Source organism: Ophidiomyces ophidiicola, assembly GCF_022830035.1.
Source record: "Ophidiomyces ophidiicola strain CBS 122913 chromosome Unknown scaffold_9, whole genome shotgun sequence".
Taxonomy (NCBI): domain Eukaryota; kingdom Fungi; phylum Ascomycota; class Eurotiomycetes; order Onygenales; family Onygenaceae; genus Ophidiomyces; species Ophidiomyces ophidiicola.
In genome coordinates, this window is record NW_026054649.1 from 347,468 (window position 1) to 373,313 (window position 25,846).

Sequence of the window (25,846 nt, forward strand, 5' to 3'; positions counted from 1 at the left end):
TGTATGAGCCTTTCTCTCACGGACTACATCCTTCATTACATCCGAAGAAAAGACTTTTGCTTTTCAGGAAGTTTATTCGTTGCAGCGAACCTTTCATGTTCGATGGCATGCATTCAGAGAGCATATATTTCTGTACATAACTTCAAATTGAACCAGTTACCTAGCGGTTGGGATATGTAAACTTACTTTCCTAACCGAATACACTTTAACCTAGCCTGCTACACCCGCAGGTTAACATTCTCCATGTCTATTAAATTTGATATTGTCCATCTACTTCCAGTCAATGAACCCATCACTTATGCACGTGATCAACCTTCGGCCTCAAAGCTTAAATATTTTCGACCTGAGATAATTCCCAGTTCAGCAACTGAATCGACAGTATTACGCCAGCACCATGCCACGCGAAAGGCATAAGAGAGGTCGCAGGGGTGATGCGAAGAAAGAAAATGAGCATCATAAACGAAAACGAGAGCCTGATGGCCCCGAAACGGAAACACCGAAACGGCAAAAGGTTCAGAACGAGAACGAACAACCCCCCGTCCAGCAGGAGAATGTTTTTGTTAACGGAGAAGACTATGTCCCTCTCGAGGGCGGTGACCTGCCAATGGATGATACTCCATTCTACGGACTACTAGATTCGGACGAGCAAGAATACTTTTCTCGCGCAAACCAGACCCTAGAATTCAACCAGTTCGAGGGCGAAGAGGATAGAAGGATATTTGTTGACAGTGTCCTGGAAGAGGCTAATGGCAAAGAGCTGAAAATTGCATGCAGCCAATCCTGCTCGAGACTGATGGAGAAACTTATTTCGCTATCAAGTGCAAATCAGCTGAAGCACCTCTTTGCCAAATTTCATGGCCATTTCTTGCATCTCGTTCAGCACCGGTTTGCCAGTCATTGCTGTGAACGCCTCTTTCAGCGCGCTGCACCTATCGTAACATACGAGATGAAGCCTCGAGAAAAGAAAGGGGCAGATGTGAGTGATAACGAGAACGGGGAGACTGTTTCTGACCAGTCGATGGCGGACCTTGTGCTAAGTGCTATCTCGGAATTGGATGGTAACTGGGGTTACCTTCTGACTGAATCGTTTGCATCCCACACAATACGAGTGCTACTCTTGATTTTAGCTGGCGACCCCTTGGATACCTCCAATGTCGCGGTCATTGCCAGCCGGAAAAAGGAGAACTTGAGCTCCCTCAAGACCCACACTCACTTTGAGCATCCTTTGGCCGAAAAACGCGATGTTCCCTCGGTGTTTAGAGAGGCGTTGGAAAAAATGATCAAGGACCTAATCACTGGCCTGGACACAACATATCTGCGTGCATTAGCCACGCACCCTATTGGATCTCCAGTACTCCAAGTGCTCTTGATGGTGGAATTGACGCACCTCGGCAAGGGGCGGAGTTCGGACCCAAATTCTGTTATACGGAGACTTCTTCCAGATGATTGTCTGCAGGACACAGACAGTGCTACGTTTCTCAACGGCTTATTTTACGACCCCATTGGCTCTCGGCTGTTGGAAACACTCTTACGGTATTTGCCAGGGAAATCCTTCAAGGGCATATATAGGAATATTATTCAAGACCGCATTGGATCATTATCTCGGAACGAGATTGCATCCTACGTCGTGGTCCGTGTCTTGGAACGGCTAAGTAAAGAGGACTTACAAACAGCAATGGGTACTATTTTGCGCGAAATACCATCAATGGTTGAGCGGTCAAGATTAAACGTCATTAGAACCCTGATAGAAAGGGGAACGGTAAGAGGAGCGGATCTAACACCCCTGGCTGAAGCTCTGAAATCGGCCTATGGGGATGATCCTATCTCCAGACTCTCGAAAATTCTCCGGTTGGACGACAACGCCCAAGCTAATGATGGCCCCCCAAATGACACGAGCAGTTTAGCATCTCAGCAGCTTCACGGGTCGCTTTTAGCCCAGGCAATGTTGCAGGTCCCAGGCCCTCTTTCTGGGATGATTAGATCCAGTCTCCTGGAATTACCACCATCCACTTTGCTTGGCATTGCAAAAAGCCCGACCGCGTCCCGTGTGCTTCAGGAGTCGCTCAAGTTTTCAAAATCAAATAGCCAATTTCGTCGACAAATTATTCCAAGGTTCACTGGGCATCTATGCGAACTCGCAATGGATTCAAGCGGCTCTCATGTTGTCGATACCCTTTGGCAAGCAACTGCGGATTTACTGTTCCTAAAACAACGGGCAGCTGATGAGTTGATTAACAATGAAAAAGTGCTTCGAGATTCATTCCTAGGGAGAGCTGTATGGCGAAATTGGTCGTTAGATTTGTATAAGAGAAAACGGGGAGAATGGATGGCCAAGGCGAAAGGCCAAACGGATTCTAAATCATCCCACCCGGAACATGTGAAGCAGAAGTCCAAGCTAGACCTTGCAAGGGAGCGTTTTGCGGCTAAGTCGGAGGAGAAAGTGAAGAAGGAATCGAAAATAATACAAACAAAAGGCAGGAGAGAAGGCCGGGAAATAGGTGCCGATCGTGATGCAGGGGAAGAATCCATTCAGCGCATAGTCGCGGCCCATGTTTAGATAGCAGTCTGAGCGCAGCAAATAGACAAGGAATTGTGTGATGTCACGTCGACCGATTAATAAATGTAACGAAATGTCGCAACAGCCAAACTCTAACTTAAATAAAAGGCGTCTGGTCCCCAAAGAAACAGAGCTCTTGACTCTCACCAAAGCACCATTCGGACAGAAGCTCCAACCCAGTGCTGACAGCATGGAGCGGGCGGAAGAAGTGAGAAATGTGAGTGAAGGACAATTGGCCCAGGAACAGCCCGTGGCAAACTTGAAATCGCCTCGTGACCATCGTTGAACATGACGCATGCTAATAGACATGTCTTTCATAGCTCCTCAATCCCGTCCAGGAGCGAATTCTGCAGTATATCGAAGCTGCCGATCGAGGTTCCAGGCGACCTGCGCAGGAAAATGGCTCACGACACACAGATAATCCCTGCTTCGCGGACCTAGTTGCCCCAAAGAAACCGCATGAACTGCAGGATATTCTGCAGCTCGACTTTCCGAATGGCGGCCAGGGAGTCGACGGACTACTTCAGATTCTGGATAAGATCTTCAAATATTCTGTGAATACCTGGCATCAGGGCTTCATGGACAAGCTGTATTCATCGCCGAACGCACCAGGGCTCGCTGCGGAGCTAATAATTGCTTCTTTGAATACAAACGTCCATGTGTACCAGGTAGCGCCGGTGCTTACCATTATCGAAAAGAATACTGCTGCACAGTTAGCTTCTCTTTTTGGTCTTACTGGGCCATATGCAGGGGGTATATCGGTGCCAGGAGGCTCAGCGTCCAACACAACCGCCATTGTCATTGCGCGAAACACTCTGTTCCCAGAAACCAAGGTCGACGGCACGGCTGGCCACCACTTTGTTCTTTTCACCAGTGGCCACGGGCACTATAGTATCGAAAAAGCTGCGCAAATGATCGGCTTGGGAAGTAGTTCCGTGTGGGCCGTTCCTGTAGATGAACAAGGCCGCATGGTTCCGGAGGCACTCGATGAACGCATTACAGAAGCGAAGAGCCAAGGGAAGACGCCATTCTTTGTAAACGCTACTGCTGGTACGACCGTGTACGGTGCCTTTGATCCTCTTCCGGAAATTTCAGAGATCTGCCGCAAGCACAACCTATGGTTCCATGTGGACGCTTCGTGGGGCGGCTCTTTCATATTTTCTTCCAAGCAAAAGGGTAAGCTTATGGGTTCTCATCTGGCAGATAGCATTGCCTACAACCCACACAAAATGCTGTGCGTCCCGATAACCTGCTCGTTCCTTTTGGCATCTGATCTCCGCAAGTTCCACCGCGCGAATACTCTCCCAGCCGGATATTTATTCCATAACGACGAGTATACGACAAGCGGAAATGTTTGGGATCTGGGGGATTTGACTTTGCAGTGTGGTCGTCGGGCTGATGCTCTTAAATTGTACCTTAGTTGGAAATATTTTGGGTCCGAAGGTTATGAGCGACAAATTGATGGTGCCTGTGACCTTGCTGCATATCTATCCACTGCCGTCAGTAAATCCCCCAGTCTCATGCTGATCACGGAAAATCCGCCCCCATGCCTTCAAGTTTGCTTCTATTACGCACCACTTGGTCAAATGTCATATCCTCCAGAGCGAGAAATCAATGGCAAAAGGCTAAGTGATGAAGAGCGTGTCACCCGAAACAGCAAAGTGACTGAAGATATTGTTCAAGGACTGGTTCAACAAGGATTCATGGTTGACTATGCTCCTCCATGTGCCGGTGATAAAATAGTCGGCGAAGGCCAGTTCCTCCGCTGCGTTGTCAATGTTCGTACAACAAAGGAAACGCTAGATGCCCTTGTTAAGACCGTTGTCAAACTCGGGTCTGGTATTCTCAAGCAGCAATTAGGGCTAGTCCTCAATGCACCAAAGTCAGTGGAACCGTCAGACGTGAGCCCGGAGATCCGTTCAAAAAATCCCGCGGAAATGGGACATGGACCCGTTGTGTTTTAGTGTTCTTCCAGAGTAAGCTTTTTTTTTTGCTCAAAAGCTGGAGTTACATATATAGGTTCATCTCGTTACTTTTTTTGGACAAGGCAATGCAATAGTAGTTTGGACCACAATTCTATTATTGAAACACAATTTATATCTCACTCACCCATTTTTCAGATATAGTTAACTGCGGAGCTCTACCCGTCTCTCTAAAACAGATCTAGCCTGGGACTCTGTCAAGGACTCGATTTCTAGTTGTTTCAGCACTTCCCGAGCGCTTTCGTTGCTTGCGAACAGTCTTTTTTCTACCTCCCAGAGGCCGATATGTGACGAGGTGCCTTCAGCATTAGTCGAATCCCTAGGTTTTATCTTCAACCGCAGCAGCGCTAGCCCATCATCGAGTCGCTGGATCGCCTTTCTAGCTTCAAACTGGCCTTGTGGAACTCCTGTCACTTCGTCCACCGTCGAGCATATATGCTCAACATCAGCCGAAAACTGAGTAGCCCCTGCCATTGAGAAGCTATTTCGCATCAAAATAGTATCCCATAAAAATGTTTGAATTGAGAACATAAGCTGTCGCGCGATGCGTTTTAGCGGTGCAGATCCTAGAACTCGTGATAGAAATTCCAGTTCGGTACTGACACTTCGGCCAAATGATGCAAGCTCTGCAGAAGGTGCCATTGTGAATCCTCCCGCTTCAGAAACGGACATCGGTGATGCCCAGGTGGATATACGGGAATACGGCCTCATTAAATTTTGCATATTCGATGTCAAACTCGACACGATAATTGATTCAGATCTGACTCTTATGCGGCGGTAGGCCGCTGAAGTTTCATCAAATAGCACTCCTTCAGCCCCCTCCACACGTGGTCCACTGTTATTGTCAGTAACCGATGACGATGTTCGTGCAGCGACCTCTGAAACAGACATTGAGCCTGCAACAGGTCTACCGGTGCGCGTGTTTTGATCGACACGATCCTGCAACTCATACCAGAGCTCCAGGAAAAAAACATCGTCACTCCAGTCTTGCATCTTTTTCTCCAAATACTCCGCACTTCCAAATATTCTGCATAGCCTCTCTAGGCCAGCGATACCTTCCAGATTCAATTGGCCGGCAGAAGAGCCCTGGACAGTACGCCCAATAGTCGATGTCATTGCAAGATAAGCTTCAAGGCCAGAATGTAATCTTTCATGGAAGTGATCGAAAATCGTAATCTGAATATCGATGAGAAATCGCAGCTTCTGACTAAAAGAAGACAAAGGGCGGTATCGATCAGTGATTGTCTCAAGAAGATCATTAACCCGAATGGCCGCCTTAGTGGGCTTTGTTGCGGTCGCATCGACTCCATCAAAATCAATTTCACCACTATCAGCGGCATCAATGATATCCTGGTAACGGGACAGCGCGAAGTCTTTTTCCACCTGTAACCATTGAGAAAACCAGTCTTTTTTAACTAAAACCTCCCAAGTCAAACCTTTCCATGACTTATCTCCGCTAAATGCAGGCGAGTAACCCCATGTCTCTCGAACATCATTGTCAAATTGCATCAATTCATGTATCAAATGACTTAAAAGCTGGGGTTGATTAGCGATATGAGGGAGGAGTGAGTCGACCTTTTGCCGTGCCATTGGCATCAGGGCAGCAATGTATGAGAATACGGCATTTGCGTAGAACGGAAAGAGTCTTGGGTCACACTTTTGCGAACGGTCATGGAGAACCGGCTGGAGATATACCATAAAGAAATCATCATATGTATTGATTAGGTCAATGATGTGGGATAAAAAGTATTCAGGCTAAACCGAATATTAGCAACTTGCTGGTCATCAAAGTAAGCTCTAACCTTGTCTAGTCTATTTGTCGGTCTATCACCACCGAAGTGATATTTAAATCGAAGATCCAGAGGATATACCATCACTTCCACCGGCAACAGTATGGGGGGATCGTGATGTTGCGATTCATCCTGAATGGCCGCGATTTGGGCTACAACATCCCTACAACGAGTTAGCTGCATATTGGGATGTAATGCTAGAGCTGCAGCGCTTACGGTTCCTGTAGTTGAAGTAAAAGATCAACCCAAACAGTCCATTCGTCAATTGACGAAACATCTGCTTGAAGATCCTTTGCAGGCCACTTCATTTTCTCTAGGACGGCCCGAAGGTTGTCAGAATATTCTTTCTGTAACGTCGCTTTCAAATTAATAGCCAATTTAGACACATAATTCACTAGGTGAGGTGCAGCCCCTTCAGCGGCGATCTGGGCAGATTCCAGCGAGGCAGATATAGTTTTTAGTTCAACGTATGACTGCAGCGCATCACTCGGAGAAGATTTCATGACTGACAGCACATTTTTGCTAGTAAAAGATAAGCGTCTAGAAGCATAAGTTGATATAGATGACAAACCCAATGGAGTTCACCTTGGACAAAAGATCCATATACCCCTTTGCAACATCCAAGCGCCGAAGCTTCTCCATCCGGGCTTCAAACTGTACGATAGCCTCGTCACTAGTTTTTGACTGAGTGACCTCCATAAGCCGCTTGTTTATGTCTTCCTGGCGTGCAGCGAAAGCCTCAGCATGCTTCCGAACCGTCTCCGAATGGAGCTTTGACGCCTCTGTGGCTTCATCGAGGATTACTTCTGCTTCCCGCAACTAGAAACAACAGTGAGCGAATATCACATAGAATAAAGTTAGGAGACGCACCTGCTGTTGCTGACGTTCTTGCTGCTGCCGAAGGTTTTTGATGAGAGAGTCTAGGGTCTGTAAGTCTGCTGCTGTTTGGATGTGTTCGTCGACATATTCAGCGACTCGACTGCGTGTTGAGGGCACGTTCGGGGCCATTGAGTTAAACCCAGTCTGATTCAGCCAGATATATGCTTAGCTACTTCTCCCGCTGAAATAGAAAGTAAGGCTGTGAAACACCTTCGATATTCGCCTGATCACGGTGGCAGAGGAGCTTTGGAGCAACGTTTCCCCAGAGCTTCGTCAGGCTTGGCGCGAACACCAAATCCTCGGCACCATCGCTGTTGAGAGAACCTAGAAGTGCATGCTGGTCGTCGGCAAAGAAACCAGCCAACGTGTATATTGTCAAAGCGATCCTACAAGAGAGCTGTAAATATGCACTGTAGTAATGTCGAACCCCGCTAAGAAGCGCAAACGAGATGGCGCTGGCGATTCACCAGGCCGCTTCAAGAGCATCGACTCGTTCTTCAAGAGTCCCAGAAAACAGGCACAACCAGGCTCTCCTGCGCCCTCAACGCCATCTCCTACGCGCCAATTTGTTGCAGATGAGGAACTTGCCCGCAAACTACATGCTGAATGGAATGATTGCGCCTCTTCGAATATCACAAGCCATAGGCATCCGGAAGCAACATCAGCGTATCGTGAACAAGGACTACCCACCATCTCGCCTCCTGAACCCAAGGTACCTTCTACTCATGGCGCTACGCTATCATTACAAACATCTGCTGCAGCAGAGGACATGATTTCAATGTCATTGCCATTCGACCAGTCGCCGCTTACATTCGAACCCAAACTGTACATCGAACAGCTGAGGGAATACTGGAAAGCCGACGGCGGCCACGCTTCTTATTCTATATTAGTCAGAGCGTTTTCTCTAGTCAATAATACCCAGAGCAGGATCAGAATTGTGGACATTTTGGTTAACTTGCTGAGGACTTTGATCGAAGGCAATCCAGATAGCTTACTCCCGGCTGTCTGGCTGGCAACAAATGCTTTTTCACCGCCATATATTCCTCTTGAGCTAGGCCTAGGCGGCTCTGCTATTTCTAAAGCTTTAAAGAAGGCTTATGGTCTCGACAATCTGGGCCTAAAGGTCCTATACGATAAATATGGGGATGCAGGGGATGTCGCCTATGAAGCAAAAAAGAAACAAACATTTACGTTGCGACGACCGAAGTCACTATCTATCAAAGGAGTTTATGACACGTTGGTGAAGATTGCGAACAGTAAAGGGTCTGGCAGCCAGGAAAGTAAACAGAGGTTGGTGGAACATTTACTTCGAGACGCCAGAGGAGCTGAAGAGAGCCGGTACATTGTCCGTACTCTCGTTCAGCATCTACGAATTGGAGCTGTCAGAACTACCATGCTTATTGCGCTAGCTCGCGCCTTTCTCTATTCTAGACCACCGTCCGCCAGTTTCGACATTCATTCTAGAGCCAATCTTGAAAAGCTCAAAAAAGAGGAACTCACTAGTTTATATTCTAGGTCGGAGGAGATTATTAAAGCTACTTATGCCCGGCACCCCAACTACAATGACCTAATACCGTGTCTTCTAGAAACTGGAGTGTCGGAAACACTTTTTTCGAAATGCAGCCTCTCTCTACACATTCCTTTGTTACCAATGCTAGGAAGCATTACGCGCGACCTAACAGAAATGCTTGTCAAACTGCAGGGTAAAAAGTTCAGTTGCGAGTATAAATACGATGGCCAGCGTGCACAAGTCCATTGTGACTCGTCTGGAAAGGTGACGCTCTTTTCTCGTCATTTAGAGTTGATGACAGATAAATACCCTGATCTTGTTTCGCTGGTCCCGCAAATTCGAGGTGATGGCGTATCCAGTTTCATCCTTGAGGGAGAAGTTGTAGCTGTGGACCAAGTATCTGGGGCTTTACTGCCCTTCCAAATTCTCTCCAATCGGGCCAAAAAGAATGTGGAGATGGCCGATATAAGAATTAATGTTTGTTTATTTGCTTTCGATCTCATGTATCTGAACGATACCTCATTGCTAGAAAGGACGTTTAGAGAGCGACGGGAACTTCTCCGGAGCCTTTTTGTTGAAATACCTGGCCAGTTTTCTTGGGTAAAAAGTATTGATGCAACCGCTTCAGACTCGGAAACCGTCCTAAATTTTTTTCATGAGGCAACAAGTGCTAAGTGTGAAGGTATTATGGTGAAAATACTGGATGATGAAAATGCCAGTGCTGTCGAGCTAACCAACAGTTCAACTAGCGAAAACATATCCAATGTGTCAAATGCAAAGCAGAAGGCCACAAGAAGGCGTGCTTTACTATCTACGTATGAACCAGATAAGCGCCTTGAATCATGGCTTAAGGTAAAGAAGGACTACAGTACAACATCTGATACTTTAGATTTGATCCCTATTGCTGGCTGGCATGGGCAGGGTCGAAAGGCCAAATGGTGGTCACCTATCCTCCTTGCTGTGCGAAACCCAGAGAACGGTACACTAGAAGCTGTAACTAAATGCATGTCAGGGTTTACAGACAAGTTTTACCAGGAAAATAAGGACAAATATTTGGAGGGAGGCGACAATATTGTTTCAAGACCAAGCTATGTGGACTATAAAATGGAACCTGAAGTGTGGTTTGAGCCTCAGGAGGTATGGGAGATCGCTTTTGCAGATATCACCCTGAGCCCGACGTATACGGCGGCTATTGGCCTTGCCAGCGAAGAGCGTGGATTAAGCCTCCGCTTCCCGAGATTCCTCCGAGTCCGTGACGATAAAACGATCGAGGAGGCCAGCACCTCTAGCTTCCTAGCCGATCTCTGGAGGAAACAAGTCATACGCTCACATACCGAAAATGAGAATTTGCCACAGGAGGAGGATGGATGAACCATTCCGAGCGAATCTTTTTCCACACGGAAAACGCACCAATTCTTCTGGCCGTCTGGTATCGCGGAGCAGAGCGGCCGGTCATGCTTTGTTTACCCATGGAAAACGATGTAGATCAGACCAGTTTTCCCTCAAATCAACGTCGCCTTATGCTACGTCATAGCTCAATTCCGCCAGTCCTCTTTTTCCAAATGTCTATACATCAAAGTCCGTGGCTGTAGAAATCGGGAATTTAACCTACTAACGGGGAATATTAGTGGCTATTCTGTATCTGTGACGACACCAACTCTACACCAGCCACCTGGGATTCTATTTAACGGGCTGGTCATCGCCGCTTGATGCGAAGGTTGTTGGTATCTTGACATGTTCAAGGAATCAAAATAAAAGGCTTATATATTATTTTACGATGGCACCACTTCCCAGAAAGGCTCTGATGGCTGTAACCAGTGCCCACCCGCCGTTTTGGCCGGATGGCAAGAAGACTGGCTTGTTTTTCTCCGAGGCATTGCACCCATTCAATGAACTGACTGCCGCTGGTTTCGAGGTTGATGTTGCATCCGAAACAGGTACATTCGGATGGGATGAACACTCCTTGACTCAAGAATACCTCACGAGGGACGACAGCAAAGTCTACAACTCTGAACACAGCCAGTTCATGGAGAAGATGAACAACCAAGTATTCAAAGCTGGCGATCTAGCAGCTCATGACTATGGACTTGTGTTTATGTGCGGGGGGCACGGGGCAATGTACGACTTTCCACAGGCCAAACACCTCCAAAACATCGCACAGGACGTCTACAAGCGTGGCGGCGTTATCGGTGCCGTTTGCCATGGCCCTGCCATCCTGCCTGGGATCCAAGATGAGAATGGAGAATCTATCATCAGAGACAAGACCGTGACCGGATTCACAACAAAAGGTGAAATCATGATGAAGGTCATCGATAAGATCCGCGAAGATAAACTCCATACCGTTGATGAATTGGCCCAGTCTGCCCACGCTGAATATGTCGCTCCAGAAGACCCTTTCGATGACTTCTGCAAAATTGATGGCAGGATCATCACGGGTGCAAACCCTCAAAGTGCCAGAGATACGGCGAAGGATACGATCAAGGTTTTTAAAGGAGTTACAAACGAATAAGTGTTTACCCTTGAAAAGGACCTATGAATCTCTCGAGATTGAAAAAAGTGTAATGTCTTCTATGTGATACCTTAATCACGAAGGTTGATGGCCAGTCTGAAAGTATTTGTAACGTATGAAGCTATTGCCGCTCGCTTGAATATGCCGATTAATCCCTGGAAGGGTGATGGTGTATGTTATGTACGTAGGAAGGCTCAGTACATATCTTTGAATCATAATTAAAATAGCAACGAGCGCCCACCCTTCTCAATATTTAAGCTCGTGGATAGTTTTGAAGGGGAAAATGAAAAATAAACAACAAGATGTGCACCTATGTTGGTACATACCCACGCCTCCTAATTCGCCTTGCTAGCTATTCAATGTTTACGTAGCCATCATTTAGGTATTGCAAGGCGAAGGACATTGCAACTGGTAAGACTGAATACATCAGTTCTAAGTGCATTCGATACAGCCCTCTGTTGTTAACTGAGGCCCGCCTGCTCCAACGAATTCAAAATCCATCTCCACAGCTTATCATCAGCAACGAAATGACCTCCATTCCGCCGTATTCCTTGGGTGTCATCCTTGCGGTATCGTGATGTCCACTCAGAGACCAGCGACAGTTTCCTTGACACAGTTAAACCAAGCATGTCTCTTTGAGACAATTCTATCTCCTGTTTCTTCGTGACATCAGGAGGCTCATCATATTGTCTCATTTCCTTGTGCAGCTGTAAATAATGATCAGATGATTCCTTCAACCGAAAAAAGGTCAAGAAATCCACGTTGTTTTGATCGCTTAGTTGCCATATATTATCAAATAAATAGTAGTCTCCAATTGAATCAAAACTGATTAATCGGGAAAACGACCAAATGATGCGTTTCGCAGGGAACATTGCTGGTGTATGGTGGTAGATTTGCATCGAGTCTTCTCCGTGATCTGCCTGCATGGCTTCATTCAATCCTTCTTCAAACGCTGCAACTAAAGGCGCATCCAGTTCATCTCGAGACATAGGAAGACCAGGTGCCATGAAGAGGATTGAAGCAGGAACTGATGAGCAGAATGCCCAGTCAATGATGCAAGTAATGTCACAGTTGTCGTTGATAAAGATATTGTTCACACTTAGATCAGGGTGGTGTAATGGAAAACCCTTTGCATTGATGTTCCGGGATGGCCACAAAGTTTCCTTGGAGACCATTTCTCGCAGGAAGTCTCCAACTATTGTGTAGTCCACCCGATTGTCAGATCCATCAATTTTAGAGCCCAAAATGACAAAATTGTTCCAATGATCACATGCCTTGCGGAATTCTTCGTGGTCATCATAGTTTTTGCGAGTGGGAATAGGTGCAAGGAAGCAGTGATGGAAAAGCTGGAGACACTCAACATGCTGTAAAAAACCTGACACCAGAGCATCAAAGTATAGCATCTCGGATGAGAACGGCCCTCGGGGCAGGTCATCCAAAGTATCTCGCTCAGATTCTACTAGTCCTCGAGACAAACAACTCTTGATCTGTATATGCCCATTATCCTCAAATAGTGAGCCAATTTCTTCAAATCGCAGCTGAGAGAGTTGCCAGGTTATAGTTCCGAGTTGTGATAGAATCTTGGATTTCTCTTCCGTTGACAGAGCTGTTTGCTGTAATCCTGGGTTTTCCCACTTCTTTCTGAGCAGAAAACCGGCTGCTTTGCTCATGAGAATATAGGGAACTCCTATATCATTATTCTTCGACGGACTTCTCAAGAAGTCAGCAGGAAGCCCAAAATGATCCCGGGCGTAATTGCTTCCTACCTATAAGCGTAAACCTCCGGAACTGGAATCGCAGAATGAGACCTAATATATCTCAGGGTCGCAGCTTCGCTGGCTAACAGTTTGGAAATGGTCTCATCTGCCTGAACAACGCCATCGGGTCGTGGAGATCGAAATACCCATTCCACTGCATCATCAAACACCACAAAAACCACCCAGTACAAGCTGCCTCCCTGTGGTGCTTGGTCAGGATCGCAAGAGCAGGGTCTTCCATGGCGCAAGGAGCTTGCTAGTTGGCAGAGGGCATTAACGTCAAGTTTTGCATGGCGAAAGAGTTTGGCAGCCATGGTGTTTGGCGTGACTCCTAGGTCAATGAACTCTATTTGGTTGGTCTGATCTGGCCGCCGTATTCCACTTCGTACTGTAGGTCGTACGTATAAGTATGATGGAATGCACATATTCTGACAAAGGCACCTCAAGTCGTTCAAGTGCGGCAACAAAAACATTTAACCACATGACAATTTACTAGTACGAGTCGTCACCCTGGAAATCACTCTCATGGGATATACCAGCTGCTTTCTAGGTTTCAATCAATCTATGCAGAGAATGTCCAATCTTCTGAGAACCAAGTGTACTGCACGCCCGGCAGGTATTTAAAGATATCATCATACACAGATATGACCGTCTCAGGCCGTTTGCTCTGGAGATAATAATCGTGCTGGACCTCCTTCATCTTTGGGTCACTCCACATCTGCTTCATCCAGGCCAGAGCTTCAGGAGAAGCTGAATCAAGTGGGAATCCGTACGTGCGGAATCGCTATACACGGTCAGCCAATCAGCTTACCAAAGAACCAGGCGAAATATTGTGGACCAGAAGGACACCACATACCCACAATACTGGCCAGAAGAAAGAATCCGCAATACCAAACTCGCCGAACAAAAACCCCTTATCTTCTTCTCCCAGCTCCCTGAGCCGCTCGGCAGTTTTCTTTCTCAGATCCCCCCATAGCGCAAGAACTCTTTTTATTTCCACAAGTGCATCATCACCGATGGGAACATTGCCGGTATATTTTCCCAGAAAATTTGTATGGAACGTAGTCTGAAGTGCACGACATAGACCAGAGTGCATACGGGCTACAGCACTACGAGCCAAAGCACGCAGAACTCGGTCTTTGGGCCAAAACGGTAGTTCAGGGTGGGATTCGGCGAGGAACTCGAGGATGGCGAGTGAGTCGTTGACCTGCACGCCATTTTGAAGGGAGCGGGCGCTAAGAGCAGGAACAAGGCCGGAGTGAGAGAGCGCCGTGGTCTTTTTATTTATTTATTCGAGTTAATCCTAGATGGTTCAATTGAAATGAGAATATCAGTACTTCCAGCATACCTCTCCTAGAGAGCCAAAAACTGGTTTGTATGGAATTCCATAGTAGTCCAGAATTGTTGTGACGCGGGCAGTCCAGCCTGAAGAACATGGTCAATGACTCGGAACGCCCTCCAAATAGCATCGAGACCCACTGGAATATCGAGTCCAGGCACCGATAACGGTGTACTCCGGCTCTGCTGTGGGCGCCATTTCTTTGGGTGCCCGCGTACGGCTTTGTTGAGTAGGAAGAGAAGAGTAATAAACGTTGATATTTTCTCCGCAACAATTCAGAACTCGAAAGGAAGAAGCCTCAGTATTATCCTCTATTTATCTAGCAGCTATTCCCTTTCGTGAAGGTCGAATACGATAAATTTGACCCAGATTTGTCATACTCTCCCCCACTTGTCATCGTAGGGCGCGCCAATACGTAGCAGCGATGAAGCGGGCAATAAAATCGAAAAACTGCACCCTGGAAAAAAGAATGCAGGTGTTTATCACACTCTCAACCTACAATACATCCATCATTTTTCTTCAATATCCGTACACACAGCAGGGGGCGGGTCGATGGCCCGACTTTACGAAATGCTCCGTATACCCTCTATCTTTCTGCTCGGAGCTGAACACTCTCGCATCCATCCAATGCTGAGCAGCACAGCAGACAAGAGGCATGGCATCTCTATTCTGTCTTCCAGGCAGTTTGATGCAAGATTCGCCACGCCTGCACGTGTGCGTCTGGGCGTGCGCCTGCCTTCCTAATCCGTTGTCGGCCCTTCCTCCCCGCGGCGGGGACAAGAGCTTGGCTGACGCGACCTGGTTATGTCATCATGCAATCTTACCCAAAGCGGCCTAGTCGGACGCGAGCCGGACGCGTCTCCCCCGCAATTAAGCTCAAACAACGCGTCACAAAAGTTAAAACCCACTTTACGAGCGAACGACACAACAACCGCAATTTTGCTTGATTTTGTATGTAAATGTCAACGCTTTTTTTTTTAATTGTTAGATGTGTATTAGCAGCTCAAGACTGTATTGGTACATACATTAAGGTACACAATCAAGCACAGCAGGGGAAGGTGTACTCTGAGACAGGGTGCGGGTTGGTAAATTGGAACAGCTCATACACTTGGTAGGGCTAAGGCTGATGAAACTGGGCATAAGTGTGGGCACTGATCCACCATTTAAAAAAAAGACAAAGATATTGCATGAGAAAGAAAATGTAATTTAGGACAATTTCATGTGGGATTGCAGTTTTTAGCAGATCCAGGGAATCATATTGGTGGTGGAATGCATCGATACTCCATACATCGTAAAATCTTCATAAGGCAGCGAAATAGAAAGTAAGTAATGGGGGAGGTAGGAGAGTGGAAACGGTTAGAAGTGAAGTTCTTCGCCCAGTTGTAGAGCCAGGCCAACTTTTCTTTCGGAAGTTTTTGTGTTTGGGCTACCAGACGGAGGAACAAGGGCATCGAAGTTAAGCCGCTTCCTCACTTCCTTCGTAACGATGGGCGTCTTTGGGCCAACACGAGGTGTTCGGTTGTTGCCCCATGGACGCTGTGCAGGGCTGGGAGTAACATTCACAAAATCAGCAAAGTTGAATGGCTGACCAGGCGTATTAAAGTTCATGCCAAACCCGCCGCCGGGGGTAGAAAGGAGGGAAGGTAGGTAGGCATGCTGAGCAGGAGGAGTCGAAGGGAAGAAATCAGGTATGCGAGTTCTATCTCCAAGAGTGATTGGAGTGGGGGAATTTGCCAGGTACATCAGTAAATCGGCGCCATCTTGGTGATTCCGAGAAGTAAAAGAAAGACGTTTTCGTCGGGGCGAGGGGGTGCGTGGTGGAGAGGAGCTCAGCATTGTGTTGCTTGTGGGAAGTTCGGGATCGATATTCTGGTCTGAAAATTTTTCGGGGGACAGAAGTGAATCGTCCGGGATAGTATCAGACTGGGATACATAGGAGGCGGAATGGCCAGACACGGAAGCCCGTTGACGACCAGTAGTAGGTGACGAGGGAAGGACGGCATCGATAAAATCCGAGGCGATACGGTTGGCCTTCACAGACTTTTCAGTCGTGGAGTCACATCTTCTTCGTTTTCGAGAGCCGCCGGTCATGGCTTCCATGGACCGAAGATCAAACATTGCAGCATGCTTGCTACGGGCAGAACGAGGCAGGTCTTTTGTCAAGATGGGGCTTGTCAGCGGGGTAGAAGCGGTGGGGGTATCGAATCCGGGGTGGCCATTCGAAAAAGTGGAGGAAGGCTTTCTTCCAACGCTGCTATTATCTTCGCTGCCGTCCATTGGGTCTGTGTGCAGCCCATGCATGCGTTCGTATTTGACTTTAGCAAGGCCCAGGCGGTCTTGAAGATTCAGTGACACCTAAGGAAGATTGTGTGGTCAGCCCAATGCTCCGGCTAAGCCGGGGGTCAGCTGTTGGCGACAACGCACCTTTTCGACATCCAGTTTGTGAACAGCCTTTCTGGCCGACGTTGCCGGCGACGACATGGCCATGCTGGAGGGCCCAACAGTGAAAATACAAGGAATGTTCAGAAAGTCAATAGGGCGTCGAGCAGGAGCCGGGATGGCGGGAGCGAGAAAAGTCGGAAGGGCAGGGCTGCCAGGGTGTAACTAAGGAAGAGCTGAGGAGGCAGGAAAAAAAAAAAGAACAGCAAAAGCGGCGGCAGCAAAAGAGCGACAGGCGGGATCAAAGGAAGGCGCCGGGTCTAGCAGGGAAATGAAAGAAGGCAAAGGAGTGACCAGGCCGCCGACCAGCACAAAAATAGACGGGATTGCGTTGCTTTGAGACGGCGACAGCGCAGGCTTTAACGAGCGCCGGCGCCGGGCGGGCCAAACAGCGCAAACACGCCAGCGATCTCCGCCAGCCACCGCGACGCCCGCGCGCTTTGGTTGGCGAGCCGGCCTGCTCGTTGACGCCATGCGAGCGGCCGAGGGCATTGGAGCGCCCCTTTTCTGCTGCAGGGGCACCGCTGCTGGGCTGGCCAGGAGGCCTCTGCAAGCCGGTGCTGCGCTCAGCGCAGACCGCTGGCGCGCGATGTTTTACTTTCGAAACGCCGGCCGTCCACGGCGTGGAGCCTCGCCAGCACAGCGCTCTGCTCTGGCCGGTGACAGCCAGAAACGAGGCCTAAAACGAACAAATCTCCTGCTGCATTCGGGCATATTGCTCCGAGCGGCCGCACCCCTGCAGCTTGCTTGTTGGACGCCGGAAATGTGAGCGCGCGCTCGCGAGGATCTGATGCTCCCTACGCCGGACAGTAGTTCGTGCATCTACGCTCAAGACACTCCACCACCGCGCGCCCTCGTCCGTCCGCGGCCGGCCCGCATCTGGCAATCCGCCCATGTTGCCGGTGCGGCTGAGCAGCGCCTCCCACGGACAGGCCATAACTATAGTTACGCCCATGCTCGCCCGGGCCCGCCAAGCTGGCTCGACAGTGCGGCCGCGCAGATGTCCCCGTCATAACCGCGCGATTACCGGTCGCGATCGCCGCACGCCTTATTGGCTTGGTGCCCCGTCGCGGGTGGGCTGCTTTTCGTCAGTAGTTATGAAGCAGTGTCGCTGGACGGTGCAGGGATGCCAGTACAGACTACTGGGGCGGTTTGAATCTCGACGATAGCAGCACGGTCTCTGTGCACGCCTCGATGGTCTCTTAGCACCGTGCCTTGGCCCGTTGGATATGCCTGGAAGAAACGATTTAAATGCTTTTAATTAACTAGTTACAGGAGAACAGCGAGTGGTGTTGCTGGGACGCTTGGGGATTTGATGCGGACGATATTTATATTTGACCCTGCGCTGTTTTCTTCAGCGAGCAAGCATGCATCTACGTGCATAATAACAGGCCTCCTAAAAAAGCGCTTCATCTTCCTACAGGTTTTCACTTAATCTCACTGAGCTTAAGGTGGCTCCGGGCACGATTCTCTGGAACATCTATCTCCCATAGCGGAGATTCACCAGGGTCAGGATCTGATGGCATTTTCCTTTTTTCCCCCAAGCCTACAGGGTTCGCTCGACATTGGGTCAGCCCCAGGGCGGGGGCCGGCAGAGGCAAGTCACAGCCTATCCGCAGAGCTCAATACGCCCAGCATGCGGTGCGTCGTGGTACCCGCCGGCGTCTTCCTGGATCAGCCGTTGCCATGTAACTAGGCTGTATCCGTAACGTCCGCGGTAATTTTCATTTCGCACAGAAAGATATTTTTTCGTTGTCTGATTTTTTCTTTCAACTGAGACTTGAAAGTGCTCTGATCAAAAAAGCCGATGAGGGAGAGTCGTCGAGTCCCGGGCAAAGGGCGTCTCAGCGTAACGAGCAAGTAGATCTAAACACAGCATCATGGTAAGCTCCCCGTCGCCCGAGGCGTCATGGCGGCCACTTATAATCTCCCGCGAAATTGGCGGGAATTAGGGGCGCCAGCAACCACGCTGCGCTCGAGCGAAGAATAAAAGAAAATAGGGCTGACGAGGCTTGCTCGCCGAGCGCCGGGTCCTGGTTCGTCCACGGCGCGACAAGCTCCGGCGTTGGCTTGTTCCTCAGCAACCCAAAAATGCCATCCCGGCAAGCTTATCTTGGGCCGCAGCGACAGGGGGCGACTAACTGCTCCGACGCGCACGCAGGCCGCACGAGCACTTCCAGATCGCGGCATAGCAAGCGCGCCGGGTCTGGCGCCGCTCGTCTCGTCACCGCAGCGGCCGAGGGGACCGCTTCCTGCCTGTGGGTTGTTTGGCTGCTGGCGGGCGCGGCCGCGGGCACGAGGCGGGCCAGCGTGTCGGCCGTCTCGCCCCGTACGGTACGGTAACCGGCCAGGTAAGATACTATCAAGAAACAAGTTTGACGTTTCGTCATCAACCAAGCTGTGCGACGACGACGCAGCTTTTTGGCTGCTCCTCCCTCTCTTCACGCCGCGCAGCAGGACGGTGTGTGTGAATGCGCTTTGCTGCTGTGTTGCGCCTCTGCTGTCTGCAGTCTGCTGGTCGTTGTGTCGCTCTTTCTCTCCTGTGCGCGCTGTCTGCAACGTCATCCAGCCGCCGCAAAAGTTCCCTGCCGCATCCCACCCACCAGAGGTGTTCAGTAAGCCACCACCCACCTGCTTTGCTGCGCACTGCTTCCGTCTGTTCTTGTTTGCCTGCTCATGGCCTGACCTCGCTAGATCTGCACCCAATAGATGCTGCTGTGGTCCCACTGATCATGGCGCCAAAGGCCTTTATGAAAGACCTGCGTCGCCTCTCCAAGACAAACTTCCAGAAAGGGGGCTCGAAGCGATCCAGCCATGATGACTCCTTTGCCGGCACCAATGGCAACGGCCACCCGCTCAATGGCACCTCCAGCTTGATGGGCGACAATTCTTCCTCTAATAGCTCCCATACCACGCCGCCCCCCTCCTTACCCACTCTGTCGACGACCCATCTTCCCTACCTGACCAAGTCGGAGAGCTCGAATGCACACTCGTCGCCACAGCGGCCCGTTCCAATCAGCTCTAGCCGAAGCTGTACTGGGGTATGTTTTCTCCCGCGGCCAATCAGCCGTTGTTTACTTTCCCGTCTAACTTGTATCTTTCGTCTTCAGAGCAGCCAATCTTTGCTTCAGCCGTCCCGAAGCACCATCCCAATCTCCCCATTTGCACCACGCGTTACGTCTATCTCAGAAAACTCATGGGTATGAAATTGGGCTCCAATTGTTAGAATCGGTCTCTTAACAGGCACTGACCCATTGGCCCAGGTAAACCATAAAATTCTCCTTATTTATGGGCAGGTTGGTGATGCTCGTCCTCCAATTGATGGCACGGTGACCATCAATCTTTTAAACGATTCTTTTCCTTCCACTATTTGGCCGGTTCAAGGCTCCCAGTTCAAAGCATTACTGCACCTTGTGCCTGGCCCGAACAAGATCCGGCTGGACTTTTTTTCTCATCAAATCCCAAATGCCACCGCTCACCAGTCCACAATCAATGTGAATTACTTACCTATGATTGAATGCCCACCGCTGCATCTCGTCATCCTTCTGGGCAAAGATTCCTTGAAGAAATCGGATTCACAGCCCGAACAATCATTAAGGAATCACGATGAACTTGACATTCCTATTCGCAAGTATCGAATGGCTGCCTATCTTTGGCAAGCTTTCACGCAGGAACAAATGTACCGGAATAATTTTGCCAGACGTTCATTTCGATTCGAAGAAGAATGGCAGACCGGGACACTGAGCTCAAGAGATACCATATCATATCGAATGAGGAACGAAGCGAAGATTCATGTCATTCGTTGTGATAAAACTGCTGCTGAACTACGCGCTCTCAGTCTAGAGCATAGCTCTGACCTTCCCGAAGGAGAGAGCAAACTATTTAAGGTCGCAAAAGAGGCAATTCTTGGTTACTTCAACCCTAAGCTAAACCAAAAGACATATGTGACTGCCTTGATTCTTGACAGCTACCCAGGCAGTGAAATCGTTACTCGCCACGCAGCAGTTGGGCATGACGTCAATCTCGCCATCTTTGGCTCTCATGCATTACATACTTACCCCTCTTGTATAGAAGAGGTAATATCGGCATTTGCCGACTCTACAGAAATTGACTCTAACTTCCCATCCAGCCAACACCAGGAACGAACTGCCATGTGGGAAGTGGCAAGCGCTAATATTGGCGCCCATCTTCGTGAAATTGGTCGTATGTTTGGCTGCCAGCAACAAGACAGTGGCATCATGGGTCAAGACTATCTTCAATTTAGTAGATCATTTATGAGCTGGATACCATATCGCAAAAAAAACAAAGAAGATGGCCAACGTCTCTGCCTAGCACAGGACGAAAGCAATTGGCACCGACTCGACGCTTTACGTTTCCGTCTACATCCCTGTTTCCGTCACCTCAGTGACCCGGTTCCGTGCTTCAACGGCTCTCTACAGGTTTGGCCTGTGGACGGCGGTAAGATTGTACTGACATCACAGGCGGGCATTGCGTTTATTGAGGTGTATACGAAAGGAGACGCCGTTTGCAAGGCATACCTTGACTACATGAGCGGAGAACTTGGGAACATCAACAATGGTCTTTCTAAACAAGTCACCCTTGTAGATGACGACATCCGCACCAGAATCCCCAATAGTCCAAAAACAACCAAAAATATAAAATTGGTGATATATTCCGGTTCGTTGTATTGTCACGCCATTGATGATCTATTTCAACTCAAGTCGAAGGCCTCCACGATCAAGCTGCCTAATGGCCAAACCGGCTATCGAGGCAACCAGCTGGGTTCGGCAGTCCTTCCAGGAACTGCGGCCGAAGATCTGATTCTGGACTTCGCTATGATACAAACAAAACTACTCATCTCCATCAAAGTTTTTCACAGCCCATTGTCGGTCAGTGGCATTGAGTTTCATTATGAAGATGCTACTATTCAATTCTTCGGCAACCGGTCTACTCAGTTTTCAGATGTTAGCGAATTAGTGCTTGGTAAGAACCTTATGTGCTGCTTTTAAAAGACATTCTTTTTCGGGTGTGATATTAATTCGAGCCGTTAGATACACGGAAGGGGGAACTACTCACTGGCTTTTATATTCGGGCGGCGCAGAGCGTGGATGGTCTGGGTGTTATCACCAATATGGGCAAAATAAATGGCGTTTTCGGGAACCCGAGTGCTGGAACTGGGTATGTGAGCCCTATTTCGTACTTCTGCATCGACGAGTGTTGCAGTTTGCTAATGCTCTCATCTTCTCTGGCTAGGCATACATTAATTGCACCACGAGGTTACAAAATTGCGGGCATTTCCGGACTAATCGGCGAAAACATAGACGGTTTCTCCTTGATTATCACGCGATGAGTTTCTTTCTACTGCAGCGGAATGTTCAGGCTTCGGGATCGGATCGGATCACTGCCGTTCTATTCAAAAAGAAAAAAAAAAAAACATATATCATCTTCCGAGCTACTCGAGACCAAAGATCCTCGCGGATTTAATTGAAAAAAGTAATTCGCAACTGATAAACGACTTGCATGAAGATTAGCTGTTACCTACATTAATTTTCTAATAATAAAATATTTTCATATAGAGAAACGGAAGCAAGGATTCCGCCATGGAAAAGGGGCTTGGTACTTCTGCAATGAATTCCCTCCATGCAAGATCTAGAAAGGCTAAAAGGCAAGTGGATGCGTAGTTGGAGATCTACATGCCGACAGTATTATTAGGCAAGACCGAAGCCGCCCAAGTTACTCTACTACTACTCCATAAATTGTAAGCTGCACGAGGCAGATCCCGCCCCCCCAGCGGGTACAAAAGCTTAGAGGTGAGATTAAGGCGTCTTGGGGGGATCTTCCTCCAAAAGAAGCAGGCGGGAGCATCCTTCTTGAGTTAAAAATCGTTTCAGGATAAGTTTCAAGGGGCGTTTGATTTGACATCATTCTCTCTTTATGATTCATTATTGATATCTTCGAGTGAAGGGCTCCAGGTTCATCTTGCTCGACCAATAATAGCAACAAACTATAATACACTGCAGGAATCAAGCGAGATCCAATTCCAAACCTGCATCCTCCTCCTGCCTGGAGCTCTATCTCTTCCTTAGCGGGTGCCTTCGAGGTTCGGGCTTCCATGCCATTATTAATAATAATTTTCGCCTGAGAAACTTTCTGAGCTGCGGTATCGTATTTATTATTATTATTATTTTTTTCTTTTTTTTTTTTTTTCCCCCCAACGCAACGCTCACATAAACGCTATGCAGGGCGACTTTTTCGGTGTTTGCTGGGGTATCATACGAAGGGAGGCGAAAGTTTAAGGGGTCTACCGTGCAGGTTTGAATCATGACTGTCAGCCTTGGTAGCGGGCCGGCGGAAACTTGTAACTAGCGTGGTTGGTTGAGAACACATATATATAATATATATATATATATTATATATATGTTGCTTGTCATGCTTCTCGCTGCTCTTCGTCCAACTTCCAGAAGATCATGGCTACCAGTTTAGACAGTAATATTGCCCGGGACAAGACAGGTCGTATGAAGAGGCATGCTGCGGTTTGGAAGAAACCACAAGGGCCATCACAGTTGATATCAGTAGAGCATCCAACTCCCAAGGAGAGCAGTAGCCGTTTGCCTAAAGGTGGACATTGTTTCGATGCCTTTTGGCTACACTGTTAGCCTTCTTCCTGGTATCCTAAGCAGCCTCATTCAAAATCGTGTCCAACATGACTGAGTGCCGGCGCCACGCGTGTTTGCATGACGGGTATATTGGGCTTCAGAGACTCTCATGTCATTGCTGGATAGCAGAAGATATACTTGCATTATTCTAGACGCAAGGTGCGTCGATCGGAGGCCCAACGTTTCAACATAGGCAATGTTGAATGTTGAGCCGATAAGAGTCGTGGCAACTCAAACAAAAAAACAGGGAGTAGTAGAGCCAGGTTTGCGTAATTTTTTCAAAAATTCCAGGCTTAAGACAGACACTCTCACACACATTCTCTCACCAGTTTAAACATGTTTCGCTCAACTCCGATATGATACTGAGTCACTGGCTTTTCTTATCCAAGCTGAATTTGATTTCGCCTGGTCGAGTACGCGAGTTAGAGCAGTTCTCGCTCGCGCTCAGGGACGAGACTCCGATGATACTGAGTCTCTGGCTTTTATTTTCCAAGCTGAATGCGTTTCCGCCTTGGTTCATCACGTAAAGCAGAGCCGTTTTCGCTCTCACTCAGGGGGACCACGATACCGGTGATCTCGAGTCCCGGGCATTTCTTTTCCAAGAAAAGAGTCGGGGCATTTTCCCACATATTTAAGACCGAGGACGCCTTGGTCTCGCGTGCGGTTTTTAAGACACCGAGCCTCAGCATCAAACGGCCTCTTTCTTTTGCAGATTGCAGAGAGACCAGAGATGCGTTTTCTTTTCGTGGCAACGTGTTATTATTGTTCCTTTCCACTCCGTGCCGTCCGTCAAAGTTTCACACCGGTAGCACAACCTTAAAAAATGGTCAGGGCCGACGACGACGTCCGGATGGAATTCTCTCGGCGTGCCGATGGGGGGAGGCCTCTCTCTCTCGCTCTCCGAACCCAAACGGTCCGGCGGGCGCCCAGCACCAAGCCTTCTTCACAGCTGTCACTCGGGGAGTGCGAACATCGCCACTAACTAATACTGCTGCTGGGGTAAACGCGGTCTGGGCGGCCGAAATGGCGATTTTTGCCTCTTCATAAGGGGAGCCGAGAAATGCTAAGACGGAGCGCTGCAACGGGCGGCCAGGGCCCATGGCCGATGCCGTCCAGATATGTGCTCCAGAGGCCGAGCAGCTCGCCCGAGCAAACACCATAACTATACCCCAATAATCAATTAATGCCGTCTACTCCGTACACGGTGGTTGAAAGAAACTTCCCATGATCGAAGGTTCCCCTGGAAAATTGAACGTCGGTTGGGCAGGGGACATAGACAGGCTTTTCCGGGGGGCATCTCGGGCGAGCGAGCAAATGGGGGGCGGGCGCACTAACTAACTAACTAGAGCGGGCGCTGGCGTGGCTTCGGCGATTTCTCGCGCAAGAATCAACAACATCATCATCATCAGTACGAACTCGCTGGACTCGCCTTTCACCCCAAAAACAAAAACGCAAAAAAGAGATGATCCCATTCTAGCTCCCGCTCTTTTTTGTTTTTTTGTTTTTTTTTTTTTTTTTTTTTTTTAATATAACAACTACGTGGCTATGGACCGGCGACGCCTGAAATTCGCCTCCCTCCCCCCCGATAAATGCGCGATCCAGACCGCTTGTTGCGCCAGGCCTCGCCTGCGCGCCCGCCGAGCTCGCCCATCGTGCTCCTCGCTCTGGACCCCGGGCCTGTGTGTCTCAGTGGGCGTTTTTTTTTTTTTTCCTTCGTTGAATCGGTGATCGTTCATATGACTTTAGTTTGGGACGTGGACGTAGGAGGAATGCACTCCCTGCATCCCGCACGTCTGGCCTGGGCCTCGCCCGCAGGCCATCCCCCGGCATGTCGGTTCGACCCCAAGAATGAAAAAAAAAAAAGAATCAATATGCGGCACCCAGCGCCACCGTTCAATATAGGACAGCTCCAAAACATCAGGCCATCGTGCGAGCATTTTCCGTCTCTCCACGATAGGATAGCATAGGTGTTGAGCGAGAGTGTGTGTTGTTGGGTGTGGCAGAGCACCAGCGCCACCACCAAAGCATTGCCAATACCCGTGGGTTTCCGAGTAAGAAATGAGGTGCTCCGGTGGGTCGAGGTAGGAGACCCCGAGAAAAGAAAATAATAATCAAGGGAAAAAAGAAAAACACCCAATATCCCAAACCTCTTGCTAGCTCTGTGGGCGGTAGATTTGGGGGGGGGGGGGGGGGGGGGCGACCCAGACGTGCCGCAACCACGGCCCACGCCACAGGGATTAATTAAAGAGCGCCTCCCCAACGATGGACGTGTCTTAGGTGCATGCTCTAGTCGCCAGGGCATCTGGAGAAACGAGAAGGGGGAAAAGGAGGGCGAGAATCCCGATCGATTTCAGTGCGCCTCCTCATCCCCAACGCCCCCCCCTCCTCCTCCTCCTTCTGCTTCTCGTTCCCCACCGCGGCGGCGCTC

At 48.9% G+C, this 25,846-nt stretch overlaps 9 protein-coding genes across 9 annotated transcripts; 5 read left to right on the forward strand and 4 right to left on the reverse strand.

The window, feature by feature from the left end:
• Positions 1-394: 394 nt before the first annotated feature.
• On the forward strand, positions 395-2,557 carry NOP9 (Nucleolar protein 9; the record flags this gene model as incomplete). Its single annotated transcript, XM_049252072.1, has 1 exon — positions 395-2,557. The coding sequence occupies one exon, from the start codon at positions 395-397 to the stop codon at positions 2,555-2,557; it is 2,163 nt and encodes a 720-aa protein (XP_049108955.1).
• A 190-nt stretch (positions 2,558-2,747) lies between these two features.
• Positions 2,748-4,521, forward strand: GAD2 (Glutamate decarboxylase 2; the record flags this gene model as incomplete). The annotated part of the gene is made up of 2 exons (XM_049252073.1): positions 2,748-2,774; positions 2,878-4,521. The coding sequence occupies 2 exons, from the start codon at positions 2,748-2,750 to the stop codon at positions 4,519-4,521; spliced, it is 1,671 nt and encodes a 556-aa protein (XP_049108956.1).
• A 162-nt stretch (positions 4,522-4,683) lies between these two features.
• On the reverse strand, positions 4,684-7,337 carry LOZ57_003019 (uncharacterized protein; the record flags this gene model as incomplete). The annotated part of the gene is made up of 5 exons (XM_049252074.1): positions 4,684-6,294; positions 6,342-6,492; positions 6,546-6,851; positions 6,901-7,148; positions 7,200-7,337. The coding sequence occupies 5 exons, from the start codon at positions 7,335-7,337 to the stop codon at positions 4,684-4,686; spliced, it is 2,454 nt and encodes an 817-aa protein (XP_049108957.1).
• A 289-nt stretch (positions 7,338-7,626) lies between these two features.
• LOZ57_003020 (uncharacterized protein) lies at positions 7,627-10,089 on the forward strand (the record flags this gene model as incomplete). The annotated part of the gene is made up of 1 exon (XM_049252075.1): positions 7,627-10,089. The coding sequence occupies one exon, from the start codon at positions 7,627-7,629 to the stop codon at positions 10,087-10,089; it is 2,463 nt and encodes an 820-aa protein (XP_049108958.1).
• Positions 10,090-10,495: 406 nt separating this feature from the next.
• HSP31 (plasma membrane heat shock protein) lies at positions 10,496-11,227 on the forward strand (the record flags this gene model as incomplete). The annotated part of the gene is made up of 1 exon (XM_049252076.1): positions 10,496-11,227. One exon carries the CDS (start codon positions 10,496-10,498, stop codon positions 11,225-11,227), a length of 732 nt encoding a protein of 243 aa, XP_049108959.1.
• A 461-nt stretch (positions 11,228-11,688) lies between these two features.
• LOZ57_003022 (uncharacterized protein) lies at positions 11,689-13,298 on the reverse strand (the record flags this gene model as incomplete). Its single annotated transcript, XM_049252077.1, has 2 exons — positions 11,689-12,937; positions 12,994-13,298. The coding sequence occupies 2 exons, from the start codon at positions 13,296-13,298 to the stop codon at positions 11,689-11,691; spliced, it is 1,554 nt and encodes a 517-aa protein (XP_049108960.1).
• A 248-nt stretch (positions 13,299-13,546) lies between these two features.
• On the reverse strand, positions 13,547-14,521 carry LOZ57_003023 (uncharacterized protein; the record flags this gene model as incomplete). Its single annotated transcript, XM_049252078.1, has 4 exons — positions 13,547-13,768; positions 13,841-14,260; positions 14,333-14,409; positions 14,464-14,521. The coding sequence occupies 4 exons, from the start codon at positions 14,519-14,521 to the stop codon at positions 13,547-13,549; spliced, it is 777 nt and encodes a 258-aa protein (XP_049108961.1).
• A 1,158-nt stretch (positions 14,522-15,679) lies between these two features.
• Positions 15,680-16,810, reverse strand: LOZ57_003024 (uncharacterized protein; the record flags this gene model as incomplete). The annotated part of the gene is made up of 2 exons (XM_049252079.1): positions 15,680-16,678; positions 16,748-16,810. 2 exons carry the CDS (start codon positions 16,808-16,810, stop codon positions 15,680-15,682), a joined length of 1,062 nt encoding a protein of 353 aa, XP_049108962.1.
• Positions 16,811-19,494: 2,684 nt separating this feature from the next.
• Positions 19,495-22,112, forward strand: LOZ57_003025 (uncharacterized protein; the record flags this gene model as incomplete). Its single annotated transcript, XM_049252080.1, has 5 exons — positions 19,495-19,803; positions 19,873-19,962; positions 20,026-21,745; positions 21,814-21,940; positions 22,016-22,112. 5 exons carry the CDS (start codon positions 19,495-19,497, stop codon positions 22,110-22,112), a joined length of 2,343 nt encoding a protein of 780 aa, XP_049108963.1.
• Positions 22,113-25,846: the final 3,734 nt, after the last annotated feature.